This window comes from Asterias rubens, chromosome 3 (genome assembly GCF_902459465.1).
Source record: "Asterias rubens chromosome 3, eAstRub1.3, whole genome shotgun sequence".
Classification (NCBI taxonomy): Eukaryota; Metazoa; Echinodermata; class Asteroidea; order Forcipulatida; family Asteriidae; genus Asterias; species Asterias rubens.
This window is the reverse complement of record NC_047064.1, coordinates 595,795-613,728: the sequence shown is the minus strand read 5'-3', so window position 1 is coordinate 613,728 and position 17,934 is coordinate 595,795. Positions and strand designations below refer to the sequence as shown.

General features: G+C 40.1%; 1 protein-coding gene across 2 annotated transcripts in view; it reads right to left on the bottom strand.

Annotated features, from left to right (window-relative positions):
• The window catches only part of LOC117287857, a 35,770-nt gene extending 18,774 nt beyond the window's left edge, over positions 1-16,996 (bottom strand). The window contains exons 1-2 of one of the 2 annotated variants that reach the window (XM_033768415.1): positions 16,746-16,996; positions 8,934-9,208 (exon numbers count right to left, since the gene is read on the bottom strand). In XM_033768415.1, the coding sequence (XP_033624306.1) occupies positions 8,934-9,208; positions 16,746-16,761 (291 nt within the window). In that variant the 5' untranslated portion in view covers positions 16,762-16,996. Of the gene's footprint in view, positions 1-8,933; positions 9,209-9,610; positions 9,767-16,745 lie in introns of those variants that run through there. The other variant, XM_033768416.1, reaches the window with a different exon arrangement.
• Positions 16,997-17,934: the final 938 nt, after the last annotated feature.

Here is a 17,934-nt window from a genome sequence, read left to right as displayed (position 1 = left end):
TGCTATGGTTGAAATGGGATCAATAACCAGCCTAGACTTAATTTGAAGTAACCCAAGGGGAGATATTCGCTGGGAATTAATAACATGTAAAGAGGATGTATCCTTGAACCAAACACACAGTAACAAGAATTGTGCCTTCCTTTAGATCTATCAATATGTTTATGAATTTTTAATGAGAATGAAGGAATGCAGTTTACATTGTAGATAAATGTAATGTTAATTCACTGAATCAATTCAGGTAAAATAAACATCAAAGAATAAAATAAACTAACTGATAAAAATGAGCTGTTCTAATGGAAGGATCACAGGCCTGGAAGTTTAATAGACCGGTCCATTAAGCTCTGCCCCATTGTGTATTGACCAATCACAACATAATGAAGGTCCGACAAATAAAGTCCGACATGCATGTGCATATGCTTGGCGTGCGCGGCAGAGTTGTGCAGAAAGGCATTGGAGAGGCTCATGTGTTCTTGCTGACACATGCGATGTGGGTGGAGCCTAATGGATCGGTCTATTGTTGAAAGGGCACGGCCATTTTTCATTCTGCAAAGGGCTTGCTCACCAAGGTCAAGACCAGGGCAACATACATAGGGCATGGCCTCTGTGCTTTGCCTATAATGTATAAATTCAAGGCCCGAAATCATGTAATTTTTTAGCTTTTCTAATAGAGGGTTCCTTATAAAACTTGGGGGACAAACTCAAATGTTTATTCAAACATTACAACGCTGTACAGTGTTTCCTAAATCATCCAGGGACATCACAATTCAAATGTGGGTCTGCTCATTTTATTACAGGAATTTGTTTCCAATTCATTCCTGAATGCTGATGATGTACGATCAAAAAGGCATCAAGTTTCCCTTGAGAGCGATGCAAAAACAAAAACTCTTGGCGTGTAAAGACAATTTGTTCTTCTGGAACAACTGAATTTGACCCCAAAGACCCTTGTAATGTACTACTAAAATTTATATTTCATGAGATACATCCCATCTTTCTATAAAATCTTTCTATGAATCATAATACAGTCAGTCTTTGTGGCAAATACGGCATCTGATGCACAAGCTCTCAGTAAATAATGTAGGCCTACACTTTGTGTGCACTCCATCTAGATTATTATGGTTGAGTATGCACAACACTCAAGACCTGGAACCATTCCTCTGAGATTTGTGATGCTAACTAAGATGATGGAGGACCAAAAACCTTTAACCTTTTATCATCTTCTTATCTTGTGATCTGATTCATATTTCCCACCTTGTCACCATGCCAGAGGCTACTTGATGACTGTTAAGGATTATAACATTGGACAGACGTAGGACATTGATTTTTGGAAGACACCATTCATCGTCCTTCCTTAGTTCTTGAGAAACGCATCTGGCAGCAGTAGATTGCCTTGCATCACCTTATAAAACCCTTACAAGGCGCTACATAATGGAGCTCATAATTTAATAACTTAGCATCTGTCATAACAAGCGCAATAAACGCTTTGAGATATCCGTAGTTAAAGGCACTGGACATACTTGGTAATTACTCAAAATATATATACAATAAACAGAAAAACACGCTTGGTAGTGAGCAATGGAGAGTAGCTTAGTTTTTGAGATTTCTCACTCAAATGTTTACATCTTTAAAAAAAAAAATCAGGCCTGAAGCCTTCCTTCTAAGGCATCTGAAAGGGTGTTCTTCTTTCATTATTTTTTGCGACTTTGATAACTAATGGCGCCCAATTTTCACAGATTTGTTATTTTATGCGTTTGTTGGTATAGACCAAGTGAGAATAGGCCTAATGGTCTTTGACAATCGCCAGTGCATTTAATGCCCTATATAAAAACTGATGATTAATTCTAATACTATCATTTCAAACGGTTCATCGACTTCCATAAAGAGACTCATTGGATGTTATTTTAAGACATGACATTCTTGAGATGAACCTGAGCCTTGTGGCCGACACTGATCCTTCTAGTTTAATAGAGACACTTCAGGCATTCAACACATTCAAGAAGCTTGTTGACGATGACCTTCAAATGTTACTCCATAGAATATTCCACTCAATCAATGTATGCAATCCTGAAATACTTGGCTCTAATCAGGAAAGGGGGTGGGGGGGGGGGGGGTTCTCCACCAACAACCGACAACCATATAATTAAAGATGTATTATGTGATTGTTTAAAAATTTGACTTAAACAAAATTGATTTTGAAACTATAGCTATTTACCCTTGAATCAAAGAAGTTTCATAAAAAGACATTGAAAAAAAAAATAAATAAATAAAGGACTGTCAAATATTTAGTTACAAAATTAAGATTCAATTATTGAGATGCAACTAATGTAAAGAGTACAGACAGTTTGCATACTCCAACAGTTAAAGTTGTTGGTATTCCAGTGAAAAACTGAGCGACTTCAATTCGTCAAGGTGTACCATGAATATTATAGACATCAACCTTGAATCTATGTGGGGGAAAGGTCAATACATTAAACACTTAATTACTCGGTACACTACAGTATAAGTTAAGTAATGAGATTAAGAGCCAGTGTGTGTTTAACTGCAGATTAATTTAAGCAATATGGCTCATTTATAAAGTTACTACACTAACTATTTAAATGTAATACCTTCAGTAATTGATTAACCTAAATGTACTTGGATTTAAGTTGATTGTAGCTTTAAGTATTTTTGTAGAAATTAATTTGTTTACAAAGGTGCAATGAATAAAACAGAAACAGAAGGTCGCTCATAATTCTGTCCCATCAAAAATGAACCTATGCATCAATTACCTGAATAAATATCATGCAGTTCTAACATTAAGCACTTTATCACATCTGATGGTGTCTCAAAGCGCTCTTTTTTCCCCCTAAGGTATGCAGAGCTACATGTATAATGTTTGTAATTAATAAGCATTCATACATAGCACCATGTATACAAGGTGCTGTGGCGCAGTGTGTAGTCAACCATGCCAGAAAACTCCAGGGCCAACCCCTTCTCTTATCGATTACTGACGCATCCTTATGATGCATCCTTGGTTTCACTACCAGAAATATATTAAATAACATTAAAGTGTTGAATCTCCAACTTATTTGAGCTAAAATGAAGAAAGTTTTTGGTTCACTATTAATCGGCAAATTAATGCCCATTGGATTTATAAAGCTCTGCTTTGCAATCGGATACTGTTTGTGCAATGTCAAGCTACAAATTGTGCTCAGTGTCTAAAATTAAATAAATATGGCTATATCAAGCAGGGCTTTCTGCCAAGAGTTAATCCAACCCACTTTGGGAAACTACAAAGTTGAGTGAATTATCACGTTTCCTGCCCAGCGAGGGCAGTGGCTCAAGTTATTGCCCTGTTCAGTATCCCTGATGGAGTTATAAATAACTCAGCACATTTCAACTATGAGTGTTTAATGCACACAATGGCCCAGCTTCTAGAGTTGCATAAATTCTAATATTTTGTATGGCTGTCACCAAGGGATTATTGGATCCCAGGTTCTGTAAGGTAAGGCAAGTATAGTCTTCAATGGAACACACTCAGACGAAACCCAATCCCTAATATAACTTGGTTTTGTTAAATCCCAAAGTGTTTTTCTTTACATTATTAGATTCCTCTAAACTAGTATAGTTGGGCACAAGTCAAAATTTACCCCAAGTTTTCTGGCTGCCTAGTTTTCTGGCTGCCTAGTTTTCTGGCTGCCTAGTTTTCTGGCTGCCTAGTTTTCTGGCTGCCTAGTTTTCTGGCTGCCTAGTTGATCCTTATTTCATTGTAAATTAGGACTAGTGTAAATTAAAAGCTAACAGAAAGCTGTAAGATATCTGTCTCTGTGGACCACAGTTCCAATTCCACCTAGCAGACCGGGCCTTGCATGTGGATTGGGTTTTCAGTCCCCTGACTGTGTGGGTTTCCTTCATTTGGAGCTTTGTTCAAACTGAATATTTCTCCTCATTTCCAATTCATCTTGTTATTGGCACTTGTTGTGCTGTTGGATGTGTAATCAAACACATAAATACTGCTCCAAAGCTCAACAACTTTGAGACATCAACAACTATGAATTGTTGTTGTCACTAATATAGTATTCCCTTCACACAATCCATAAATAAACAGGTTTATACTTCCATTGTCTGGGTCCTATGACAATACCATCAATTCAGCTTCAATAAAAAGTAGATTAGGTGAAAGGTCAAGCTCATTATGACCGTCTGCACAAAAGTAAATATGAACAATTGTTTGGTTGGCCTGTATGTTCTGTTTGTTGAACATCCAGCATTGAATGTGTCTCAATTGCTTTGAAGTTGTATGTCTTATTTTTGGGCCTTTTGAAAAAGGCAGCTGTAACAATACAGGGCAATACATACCCTCGGTGTCCCTTCAGAATCAGAGTAGTCCCAACATTTGAGCCTACATGTATTGTTTTATTTTGTTTCTAGAAGAATACCCTCGAGTTTTGAAAAGTGAAATGCAAGGTTATTATGTTGGTCTAAATCTTCTTTTGTTGTAGTAAATTAAAGAAGAGTTCAACATTGATCTCATATGATTTAAATCAAGTTCTTGAAGCAATTACAATGGCACAATTTTGAGAGATTTGAAGGCAATTTGCCCTTTGATTTAATTGAAATCAGAACTTTGCCAAAAACTTTAAATCAGTAATGTTTCCAATAATGAATTTAAGTTATTAGTTTTGTATATTAGTTCCATTTAGAAAACCCCAATAAAAGCAAAAATTATGTATTGTGTGCTTTTTAACAGGTTGACAACTTGACATACAACTGGGAGCAGGATGGGAATTTTCCTGTAATAATGTTTTTCACTGAGTTTGATGCCCAACCTCCAATTGTGTCATATTTGATGTTTGTTTATACCTGCATAAATTACAACTTTGATTCTTTGTGTTTATTGTCTGTTGTCATAAGATTAGTTACATGTTTACATTGCTGTTGTATAGTAGTCAAGTATACATGGCCCAATGGAAACACCCTGGCAAAAGAATGTAATAAATAAATTAATTTATGTATGTCATGAAATTCCTCCTGCATACTATATCAATGGGAATCCAACATCTGGTTTAGGAATGATATTTAGCTAAGATTACTTCATGGTATTATCCCTTCATGGTATCATCAACAATCTCATCGTTAACAAGTCTCAAGTACCAATAAGCAAACCAGACATGTTGTTGTTGTGTTTGTGGAATCGCCCCACACGTACATGTAGGCTTTAAAAATGACAATGCTTGCAAAACTAACAACAACAACAGACATACATGTAATACTTCACGGAGGCAACAACAGTGATAATAATAATACTAATAATAATAATAATAATAATAATAATAATAATAACAATAATAATAACTTGTTTTTATATAGCGCTTTTCACACCTGGAGAGCTTCCCAAAGCGCTTCACATTATTACCCCTGGTCACTTACTTCACTCCTTGATTGCCTCCATGCCCCCTGACCATTGCCTTAGTGCCCTTGAAATGCTCAAGTAGAAATTTCCTCATATACATGTACATATATAGGGTGCCCTTTACCAAGGAGAAATGCCTTGGTGCCCTCGCCCTTTCAAAAACGAAGCATACATTTATGTACAGGCCTGCAACAGTATACACTGAAGTTATTTAGATATAATGAATCATTAAAAATGTACCCCAAAGTGACCTCATAAATTAATTAGGTTTCTTCCTGGGACTCATTTCCCTAAAGATAGTGTCATTATGTCAATTAGCAACAGTCAAATCAGGGGCTCAATGCTTCTACTTCCGGCAGATTATGGATTTTATTTTCGATACAGGACCCATGATTAATGTCAGGGCTTTAAAACTATACCAGGTTTATTCCAATCATGTAGGTAGAAGGTCCCAAGGTGAGGGCTTAAGGTGTTTATTTCTATCCAGTTTAACACGAATTGCAAGAGAATTTCTCTACAGCATAATGTCACATGAGCCCAATTAGGGCATGCTTGTGCATGAAACTATAGACATTGTGACAAATGACGTGTTTACATGGTTCCCATTTTACACTAGACCACAGGCCAGAGGCCAGTAGTAATGGTGCCGGGAGACCACAGGCCAGAGGCCAAGAGTTATGGTGCTGGGAGACCACAGGCCAGAGGCCAGTAGTTATGGTGCCGGGAGACCACAGGCCAGAGGCCAGTAGTTATGGTGCTGGGAGACCACAGGCCAGAGGCCAGTAGTTATGGTGCTGGGAGACCACAGGCCAGAGGCCAGTAGTTATGGTGCCGGGAGACCACAGGCCAGAGGCCAGTAGTTATGGTGCTGGGAGACCACAGGCCAGAGGCCAGTAGTTATGGTGCTGGGAGACCACAGGCCAGAGGCCAGTAGTTATGGTGCTGGGAGACCACAGGCCAGAGGCCAGTAGTTATGGTGCCGGGAGACCACAGGCCAGAGGCCAGTAGTTATGGTGCCGGGAGACCACAGGCCAGAGGCCAGTAGTTATGGTGCTGGGAGACCACAGGCCAGAGGCCAGTAGTAACGGTGCCGGGAGACCACAGGCCAGAGGCCAGTAGTTATGGTGCCGGGAGACCACAGGCCAGAGGCCAGTAGTTATGGTGCCGGGAGACCACAGGCCAGTAGTTATGGTGCCGGGAGACCACAGGCCAGAGGCCAGTAGTTATGGTGCCGGGAGACCACAGGCCAGAGGCCAGTAGTTATGGTGCCGGGAGACCACAGGCCAGAGGCCAGTAGTTATGGTGCTGGGAGACCACAGGCCAGAGGCCAGTAGTAACGGTGCCGGGAGACCACAGGCCAGAGGCCAGTAGTTATGGTGCCGGGAGACCACAGGCCAGAGGCCAGTAGTTATGGTGCCGGGAGACCACAGGCCAGAGGCCAGTAGTTATGGTGCCGGGAGACCACAGGCCAGAGGCCAGTAGTTATGGTGCTGGGAGACCACAGGCCAGAGGCCAGTAGTTATGGTGCCGGGAGACCACAGGCCAGAGGCCAGTAGTTATGGTGCTGGGAGACCACAGGCCAGAGGCCAGTAGTTATGGTGCTGGGAGACCACAGGCCAGAGGCCAGTAGTTATGGTGCCGGGAGACCACAGGCCAGAGGCCAGTAGTTATGGTGCTGGGAGACCACAGGCCAGAGGCCAGTAGTTATGGTGCTGGGAGACCACAGGCCAGAGGCCAGTAGTTATGGTGCTGGGAGACCACAGGCCAGAGGCCAGTAGTTATGGTGCCGGGAGACCACAGGCCAGAGGCCAGTAGTTATGGTGCTGGGAGACCACAGGCCAGAGGCCAGTAGTAACGGTGCCGGGAGACCACAGGCCAGAGGCCAGTAGTTATGGTGCCGGGAGACCACAGGCCAGAGGCCAGTAGTTATGGTGCCGGGAGACCACAGGCCAGAGGCCAGTAGTTATGGTGCCGGGAGACCACAGGCCAGAGGCCAGTAGTTATGGTGCCGGGAGACCACAGGCCAGAGGCCAGTAGTTATGGTGCCGGGAGACCACAGGCCAGAGGCCAGTAGTTATGGTGCTGGGAGACCACAGGCCAGAGGCCAGTAGTAACGGTGCCGGGAGACCACAGGCCAGAGGCCAGTAGTTATGGTGCCGGGAGACCACAGGCCAGAGGCCAGTAGTTATGGTGCCGGGAGACCACAGGCCAGAGGCCAGTAGTTATGGTGCCGGGAGACCACAGGCCAGAGGCCAGTAGTAATGGTGCCGGGAGACCACAGGCCAGAGGCCAGTAGTTATGGTGCTGGGAGACCACAGGCCAGAGGCCAGTAGTTATGGTGCCGGGAGACCACAGGCCAGAGGCCAGTAGTTATGGTGCCGGGAGACCACAGGTCAGAGGCCAGTAGTTATGGTGCCGGGAGACCACAGGCCAGAGGCCAGTAGTTATGGTGCCGGGAGACCACAGGTCAGAGGCCAGTAGTTATGGTGCCGGGAGACCACAGGTCAGAGGCCAGTAGTTATGGTGCCGGGAGACCACAGGCCAGAGGCCAGTAGTTATGGTGCCGGGAGACCACAGGCCAGAGGCCAGTAGTTATGGTGCCGGGCCACTTTTGACCTCACAAGTCCAGCGGTCTTGTGTTTTTTAAATTGAAATGCAGAGTAATAACTCGTTTTGTGACAACTTGAACATGTGTTCAAATGTTGCCTCGAGTCTGATCAAATACCTTTTAATTCTACTGAGAAATGACATAATGAAGTATCAGTACCCATAGAGACAAATGAAATCAACCTTCTCTTAACCCGGATCATGCTTCCTGCGAATGCAATGTGAATTTGACGTCACAACTCCTCTTTCGCTGCGATATTCACAAGAGAGTTGAGCACAACTCAACTATGGGAAAATTTCGTTGCGAATTTGTATCACATTCGCATTGGCAATATGCACCAGGCTTTACATGTCTTGGCGCTTGATCAAATAAAAACTTTGCATTTTAAACTTGGTAAGGAAGTTTTTATCTTATTTTGATTCTAGTCATTATAAAAAATAGTCCTGGTCCAGTCAACATTATAAGCCACAAGTGCTGTGTTTTCCCGCTAAAGTTCAAGGCATGGTTCACAAAAGAACCACAAAGGCCAAATTAACTTCCTGCAGGCACAATTTGAGGACAGCTCAATGGTAGAAAACAAACCTTACATTTTGAGAGAAATCAAACATGATGATTTTCATCAATGTTTTATATGAAGAAAGAGGGCACATCTCAAGACTAAACCATGGATCAAACTTCCTTTGAATCCCAATGCGAATGCGATACAAACTTCAACGTTACAGGGCTGTACCGCATGAGTTCAGCACAACTCAACTGATGCCAATTGTTTGTTGCATCCAAATTAGTATCGCATTCACAGAAGGCATGAACCGGGCTTAACTTAGCTAAAATAGTTGGTTGGTTTTTATGTAAAGATTTTGCTAAACATTTCAATAATGCAAGGTCCATTTACAAAAACATTCAAGCAGATAACATGATCTATAAATGTATACCTACCCTTGCTACATTCGATGGAGTACATTGGTGTCTTTTACTATCAGGGTACGGAGACGGACAATGTTCTCCTTCAACACGCCCCTTAGCTGAGTGCTCGGGTTTACGCCCCTCAAGGATTAGCATCCCAAGGTCAACGAAGAGGTCACTTGGCTCTGGTCTTGGGTCCTCAGCATCAAGACAGAGACCCTCCTGAGTGGGGCTCATTAGCCCCGCCCCTGCTGGGCTCATTAGCCCCGCCCCTGCAATCATAGTCTGTGGCTGCTGATGATAATCAGCTGTAAAAAGCAAATGGAAAAACCAATTAGTGTTTAATTGTGAGCCCTGAACTATTTTGATTTCTTGCTTCATCATAATTTGAGAACAGGTGCTGTATTTGACCACAATTTTTACAGATAGTTTTGAGATTTTCACCCAGGGAATATTATGACCTAATGGTCAATAATGAATGAAAAATGGCAGACAAATGCAGAATTAATGTTTTCTTAAGATTACATACGTATGCATCTATGGTAATTTATGTACACTGTATCCATTGATAGGCTAGACTTCGTTTACATACTACACTAGGCAAAGCAAAGAAGGCTCTGTACAATACAAAATATTCAAGCAGTGTTATTGATCAGTACACAAGCCCCTTTCAAAGTACTACACACATTATAACCCTATAGACACCCTACCAATGTAGCCATGAAGGTTTCATGTCTTCCTAGCCAGCCACATCCTACAGTCTGTACCATCCACAGTGTATCATCAGTCTAGTATTCATCACTTAGTGAAAGATGGGATCCCCAGTGAATGAAGATCAGCTGTACTACTGCTGCTAGCTGTCAGATATTATGGCCGGACTACACTAAACTTCACCAAGTCTTTTCATAAAACCTCTAATGCCATCATTCATGGCCACACTGAATTATTACACAAACCCAGGGGTTTATTTAAAAGCCAGATGCTGAGTGATGATACACCGCATTTCTGCTCATTTGTTCATATTTAATTCTTTTTTTGAGTGAGGTGTGTATTTCAGTGACAAGTCCTTAAAGATTCGCGCAAGTTTAATATTACAGCACAGCTTTATAAAGTACATCATGTGTGTACATGTACTTGCAGCTTAGTCTACCCATTTCTACCATACACATAATGAACAGACCAGCACAATACAGCAATGAATGGGCCACAACTCACAATACTGTTTACATCTGAAACCTGCATACAAATCAATGTTTACATTCTGCCTGGAAGGTTCACAGTTAATTCTAACTATAGATTATACTGGCAGATGCGTAGTTGGAATTTCATTTGTAACAGCATAAGTTAACGTTTCAAATATTATAACATCCTAGACTATTAGTATTACAATGTTTCCATACTAAATAATTTAGGGCCTACATGTGACCATCATAACTAAATCTGAAGGCTACATGTTATAACATAAATATCACAACATTTTAAAAATGTTAGAGAGGATTTTTGAAAGGCCCGTTAGTAGTGACCTTCATAGACTGACGGATTGCATGGAACCTATTAGTATTAGAGGTACTGAACAGACATTAGAATGTTAGAGTCCAAGAATTGAATCCATGAGTAATTTAGAAGGAGCTTGTCTCATGATATGGCTATTATAAGGGTAACATTTCAATCTTTAAATCCAATAGTAGAAGGCCACAAGGATTGTTCCCAATTAGACCTCTATCATGCTGCCTCCATCTTGGTCATGTTCCCTGTATCGAATAACAATAATGGATGCTAATAATCATTTTGCAAATAGGAACCAGACTATTTAGTTTTTCCAGCCTCTGTTTGGTAACATTGATATCAATGGGAGAAATTCAAGATGGCTGCACCATGATAGCCATTAGAAACTCAACTCAATGACCATTTTGGGGCGGGGCATGCATGGCTGTGTACACTACACACTGGCCTGTCTGTTAACACCAGACTATGAAAGGAGTTTCCTTCCTCCATGCCGACCAGACCAGTCCACATGAACATAATGTATGTAAAGCCATTGAGGATTTTGAATGCACATTGCCTTGTAGAACCACAATCTGGTTTTCTAGCAAGAATCCATGGGGTACATTTGTATGATTTTCTCTGTACCAAGTAGGCCTAGTAGTGACTATACTAATACTTCACGGAGGCACCAAACAATTGCCTCCATGCCCCAGGTCATTGCCCTGTGCCTTTGAAATGCATAGTATTTACAAGTTCCTGAAGAACAAGGAGAATGCCTTGTTGCCCAGGTTGCCCTTTCAAAACCGAAGCATACATTACAGGCCTGTCAAGTCTGAATCTTGGAACCTCATTTACTCGCCCCGCCCCTTCGAATAAATCAGCTGGATAGCAATCACATCACCTGTACCCCCCCCCCCAATCAAGCCCTGTGATCTCACCATAAAACCATAACATGTACTTGGCCACTCAGTATTATTGCACCAGTGCACAATAAACAAGGTCAGATTCTGTTGATCAATGACTACAATACAAACCCCTGGGTAACCGTATTTGCATACAGTGATATTATTATTTTATGTATGGTACCTCTAGTTAATTGACCTAACACTCCAGTTCTGCCATCAGAACTACCATACTATAATCATGGAGGATACGGTAATCATAGAGTACTATAATGTACCACGTACTCTTTGCATAGCAGGATGCTTGGCCTGCCTATGAATTCTATCAATCATTACGTGGTTGGTGCCATTGCAGATTACATCAAACAAGGATGTGCTTCTTTTCTATCCTTCCTTCATACTTATTCTCAAAACAAGATTTTGGTTTTCAATCAAGATTTTTTTCAAGAAGAATTTTTCCTCCACCTGGATGGCCATTGTAGGCCTAGAATTTTATTTGTTTAAAGAGGGCAAGGCCATCATTTTGCAAAGGGCACTTCCATTGGTAAATCTGAAAGTCTATATTTTTGAACTTTTGAAGGGGCAACACGGCCAAGACAAGGAGAAACATAGGCCTCTGTGTAGTTCAAGAACTACATTTAACGTAACTGAAAAATCAAGAATCAAAGTTGGCACTCATTAGTTTGTTTACATTTACAATTCTGACACAGGGAAAGATGATCAGAGAACTTGACCCTTGGTTCGGTAGCTTCCAGGGCCTTTGAGCGGACCATTTACTGGCTTCAGGGAGGAGACGTTATCAAGGTGTCCACCATCTTGCTTCTCTTCTATAAAAATCAGTAGTGTGACCAAAGTGGGGCTGGGAAGAAAAATTGTCTGGCACTCTTCTGTGAAATGAGAATTTGAACTATTTTGCCATTTGGTATTCAGGGAAGCTGACAAAGATTGTAACAGGATGATAAAGGTCTAACCCAGATCTAGTAAACCAGTGTGTGTAGAGTCAAAAGTTTCAAAATAATTGGTTTATACAGGACAGTAACACTTGTAGATAGTAAAACTCAGTTCTGGGCCATAACGTTCAGCTATAATATGAAGGTTTCATGTAGATTTAACAACAATGACGTCATAAATAAATAACGGCAATAAATATGCACGTTGGTCACGTACAGTCATGGAGGTAGCCAGTACAGTTGCCTTTATAATAAAGCTCAATGTATCTGTGTGTACCTACCCTGATGTTATACTTGGCGTGAATTATAAACTAATCAGAGCGTGAAACCATCAATTCTAGTAATGCAGCTTCCTGATTAAATACATGAAGCTTGTGAATCCTATCATAAGATCTTAAGCAACTTTGAAGGAATCAAGCACTACATTGCCTGTCCACCTCTGTGCTTCATAATCATGGGGTAAGAATAACATGAGGGGGGAGGGGTACCTAACCTCATACCAATGATGTATCATCATACTGTATATTTTGATCTAAATGTACCATCCTCTGGGCTTTGTAATCATGGGGTAATAATAACATGAGAGGGGGGGGTACCTAACCTCATACCAATGATGTATCATCATACTGTATATTTTGATCTACATGTACCATCCTCTGGGCTTTGTAATCATGGGGTAATAATAACATGAGGGGGGGGGGTACCTAACCTCATACCAATGATGTATCATCATACTGTATATTTTGATCTACAATACATGTACCGTCCTCTGGGCTTTGTAATCATGGGGTAATAATAACATGAGGGGGGGGGGGGGGGGGTACCAATCACATACCAATGATTTATCATCATCTGTGTATTTTGATCTAAATGTACCATCCTCTGGGCTTTAAAATCATGGGGTAATAATAACATGAGGGGGGGGGGGTACCAATCACATACCAATGATTTATCATCATCTGTATACACTTTGATACATTAGGTGGATCTGTAGTTCCCTGCACTGAGTTGCAATACTTTGTATATCTCTCTTTGACCCAATCAAAATATTTGATCTACGAGTCAACATTTCCAGGGTTATCCTAGAGCAAGGTCCTTTCTCTCTACATGTTAGTCGTCCTGGTCCTTGCTCTATGATGTGTATGAGGTTCTTCCCATGTAACTGTGTGACTGGTGAGCTTATTAAAATGAAGCTCCCAGCTTCAAGAATGATCCTCAATGCATGGATCAAAAACTAGGTATCTCAGCGGATGGGCTTGTAATTGGCACCCCCACCCCCCCCCCCTTTATTCTTTTCTGTTATATCCCACAGCTACATAAAATGTGCAATTCTGACTTTCACATCTACGCATAAATACATACATCGTATCAGGCCTAATATGATCTTATTTAGGGTTGAGCGTAAAGACTGTACTCATGGCGGATAAGGTTTCAAGAGTGTAATGTTCACTGTAAATTATTCTAAATGTGTTTTCACCAACCTACGAAACCTGCTACAAATAGTACAATGTATTGTAAAACCATTAGGCCCCTAGTGTTTATTTCAAAATAATTGTTATATGGTAGTCATTGAATTTGTTTGCTGACATACAACCTGCAGTGGAGTATGGTTCATAACAATATGATGAAATTGGATGGCCAAGAAAAAGTTTTAAAATTCCTTTTTTTAATCCGGAAACAAATCTGAGGATCCCTAATCAATGTGCTTTCTCTAACCTTTTAAATCTGCTAAAATGCAAGTGCTATACGAGTGGCCCACTGAGTTTGTTTGATATGTCAGTGTGAAAGACAACCAGCAACTGCTGTACAGGGTGCAGTTGGAACATAAACAAAATCACAAAAAAATATGCAAAGTGCATACATTTGTGCCAAGTATTTTATTATATTATAAGCAGTAATGTTGCATTTGTTCCAAAACACAAATACTCTCATTGCACAAAAATAGACAAACAATCTTGAAAATAAGGGAAACTTGTTATCCTCATTTTACATTGATTCAATCAACAAATGATTCTACTAAAACATGTAGCATGAGATCATGTCTTTGAAATCATGTTCCATTTCACAGGAAAAATTCACGAGCAACTCACAGGTTTAAACAGTTTTGAAAAATGTAAACAAAAAGGGTGAACCTCCCAAAGAATATTTGCTTAACTTTGCATATATATTGCAAGATAGAAAAAGAGTTTAACATGTAACAAGGAAATAAGTGTATATTTTTATTGTTACAAAATTACTGGTCAACAATACAGATGGTCAAAGCTTGGCATGCTACTGCATACCAATACCTCAAAGTTAACACTGGTCTCTGAATCATAACTGGGAGTGGTACACTTCCTGCATACTCCCTGCAACAAAAGATAAGCATTCCAGAATCCAAACAGGTATTGAGGTCTGGGGTCCACCCAACCATATCAAAACACACAACCTTACAGGAATCTCCATTATCCAACCAATAAATCTTATGAATATTCATTACTATTCAGACCTTGTTTGTAAATAACTGCATTATGACCTTTGCTTCAATATAAGTACCTTATAAATATTCATCACTTAGCCTATCAGACCTCGTTACAAGTTTGTAATAACTGCACATGACCATTGCTCCATGAATATTTGAACTTAGTATTTAACATATTCAAAGTCAATGAATATTCATAATAGTAAACCTCTGATATAACCCACCTTACTATGAATAATTCATATCAAAACACATAACAATCATTACCATAATAGGACAGTCACATGTACATGCATCAGACTCATGCTGTGTGATAGGATTGAGTTTTGGTATAATGATTTTCCGATTGGTTGCAAAAATTACAAAAACACAGGATTACATGAACGTTTTGTTAGTGCTACATCTTCTGTATTGGGATTGAGATAACAGGTCTTGTCAATTAAATGCAGCCGGTGGAAAACTGATTGAACAGACAATCAAAACGAAAATGATCTTTTGCTACGCTCTAAATTCTACCAAGACTTATAGGCATACTTGTGTGTTTTCATGCTTTATTGATTCAATAAGCCAATTGAGACAAGTCCAGACTTGATGGCCACTAGGGCCTAATACCACCATTGGTCAAACTATAATAAGTCATAAATGTAAAATGGAATGCAAGGGACAAATTAAATGTTATCCTCTGTTGCCATCAGAGTCCCGGGCTCCAACTTCATTTACCACAATGTGCATTAGTAAAGACATGAGAACAGATACCAGCATGGCCTCAATCCTCCAACGTGACACTGACTCCACCCAAAATTGTTTGGACTTAAACGATAATCTTGTCAATTAATAGAAAGTTCGTTGCTTGGGTCTACTTGGTCCCAGTCCTTCTCAATCCTTCATTTTGGCAATTGGATGGATGGAAGACAGGTAATTAGGCAAGTATTTGCACTCGTGATCTGAGGAAAAACCCTGAAATTATGAACAATTTGGAGATTCACATGCCTGATTCAATACTTTCAAATCAAAGTTCATGGGCTGTGTAGGCCTACATGTACACACTAATTTGTTTGTAACATGATGAGTTTGTTTTACTGTTTGAAGGGAAATTTATACGATGGGATGAACTCAGTTTCAGTTTCAGGTCGACTCTTATTATTGAGTAGTTCAAGCATGGAGGTCCGAGCATGGAGGGAGGTAGAAATTTTAATAGTCCGAATAACTGGACTGAACAATGTCTTTTTTACATTTGAACATCTGGCTTAAATACCACCCCAGTACAGTGGCAGGAAACTCGCACTCTCTTTTTTACCTTATCAAACAATTCTATAGGAACTACATCATATATATATCATAACACATCAGGAAATTTCTAAACTGCAGCTTCAAAACAAACCATTTTTAAGAGAAGTTTTCGAAGTTTCCATTAAACCATGACGGGAAGTGAAGTTGTTTGTTTCCTGCCTTTCCAATACTTTTCTTTTTAAGAAAATGAATTCCCAACAACCATATTTATTTATATATTCACATTAATCACAACCACATAACAAGTGGCATCACCATTGTACAAAACAATTCAACTGACAACATTAGTTTTTCCACAACCTGAAATTCCGAAGTCATTTCCTTTAATAATTAAAAGAGCAGGATGTTCTGAGCATCATTACACAATTTTATCAAAAGTAAATGTCAAATTAACATGCACAACTCTGTACTAAAAAGTTCACAAGATCCTTCCTTCCTTAAATTGAACATGGTTTTCTTTCAGACTAGAGTGAAACTGTAACTTGAAAAGTTTCCGTATGGCGCCACCACTTTTTCATTTGATATGAAATAATATAGTATCTAGATTCTACTTTACCTCAATGAGATATCCCTTTTTGTAAAAAACGGTGAAAAAGGGTGAAAAAGTGGTGGCGCCAAACGGAAAGTTATCCCTGTAACTAGATGACGGAACGGGTTCAAACAATCTTAAATATTAGGCGATCACACCCAGGAAAAACATCAACAAAAAATGTCGGGGGAAAACAGAACAGAAGTCGTTTCTTTTTGCAACACTTACCCACAGCAGACTTCATGTTTCATCCGATTCTGTTCCCCAAATGATACCTTTTCGCAGTCTACTATCTCTATACACCATTTAACCCATGTCTAGGCCAACAAAACCCCTATTTTGTTCAAGTTTTTGTCTTATTTAGGTGGGCAATATGCTCGCTTTTGAAGGTATTTCATCAGCCATACAATTGTCAACTCCCTCAGTGTACGTTGTTAACGTTGTATGCCACGAATTCTTGTGCGGATATTTTCGGTCGATCTCTGTGTTGTTATTGACAGACTGCCTGTGAACACGTCACGTGATTAACAGCTGGTAGGGTCAAAGGTCGTAGTTCAAGGTAGTTCAATAAATTACCCAATCACGGCCGTGTTGTCTGCTATTTTTAGTTGACGTGTACGTGTCCAACTGCATTGATCAGAAGGCGCAGGGGTATAAGGGAATGAAAACGTTGCATTTTGTAAACATTGCAGAAAATGCATCCATGAGTCTGTATCAGAAATCCAATGTTAATGACAAGAAAAGATTAGATTTGTACACTAGTGCTCGTTGAAAAGCACTCTACTAAAATTGAGGGGTGTGTCCAGCTGACCTAATTCCTGCTTTTTAATTCTTGAGGGTGTTGGGTGTGACCCTAGACTTTTTGCTTCTTCTCACCCATGCACTCTTGCTTTGCTTGGCAGATGTAGAACATTGAGCAATTCCAACAGCTTTATATCTACTATTTATAGTTTTTTATATTTTTTATTATTAAATATAGTTAACTTGAGATTTATCAATGTTCTGCATCAGTATTTGGAACTCTTTTGCCTGTTTCCCTCCATCCTACACCTTCAGCTCGCCCAAGTCAATGTTTTCTTCTTGGTAGTCCTTTACCAAGAGTGGTTTTTAGACTTGTCTTGTGCAAACTTGCATAACAACTATTTAACAAAACCATGAATGCCGACTTGTAGCCATCACGAACTCCTGTCATTTGTGTAGTTATGGCAACCTATCCACCACAGTCCAATGTTTAACTAAGATTTGCTCAACATTGTCAGAGCATTGGCAACCTGTATTCTCTTTCATATTCTGTCTGCATTTAATTTTCAAAGTCCTTAAACTTTGCTTAGAAACAGATAGAAATAGTTACAATATTTGAGTTTACATTGGCCATTCCAGTTTCAACCAAATTTGACCCAATGAAATTACTGTCACT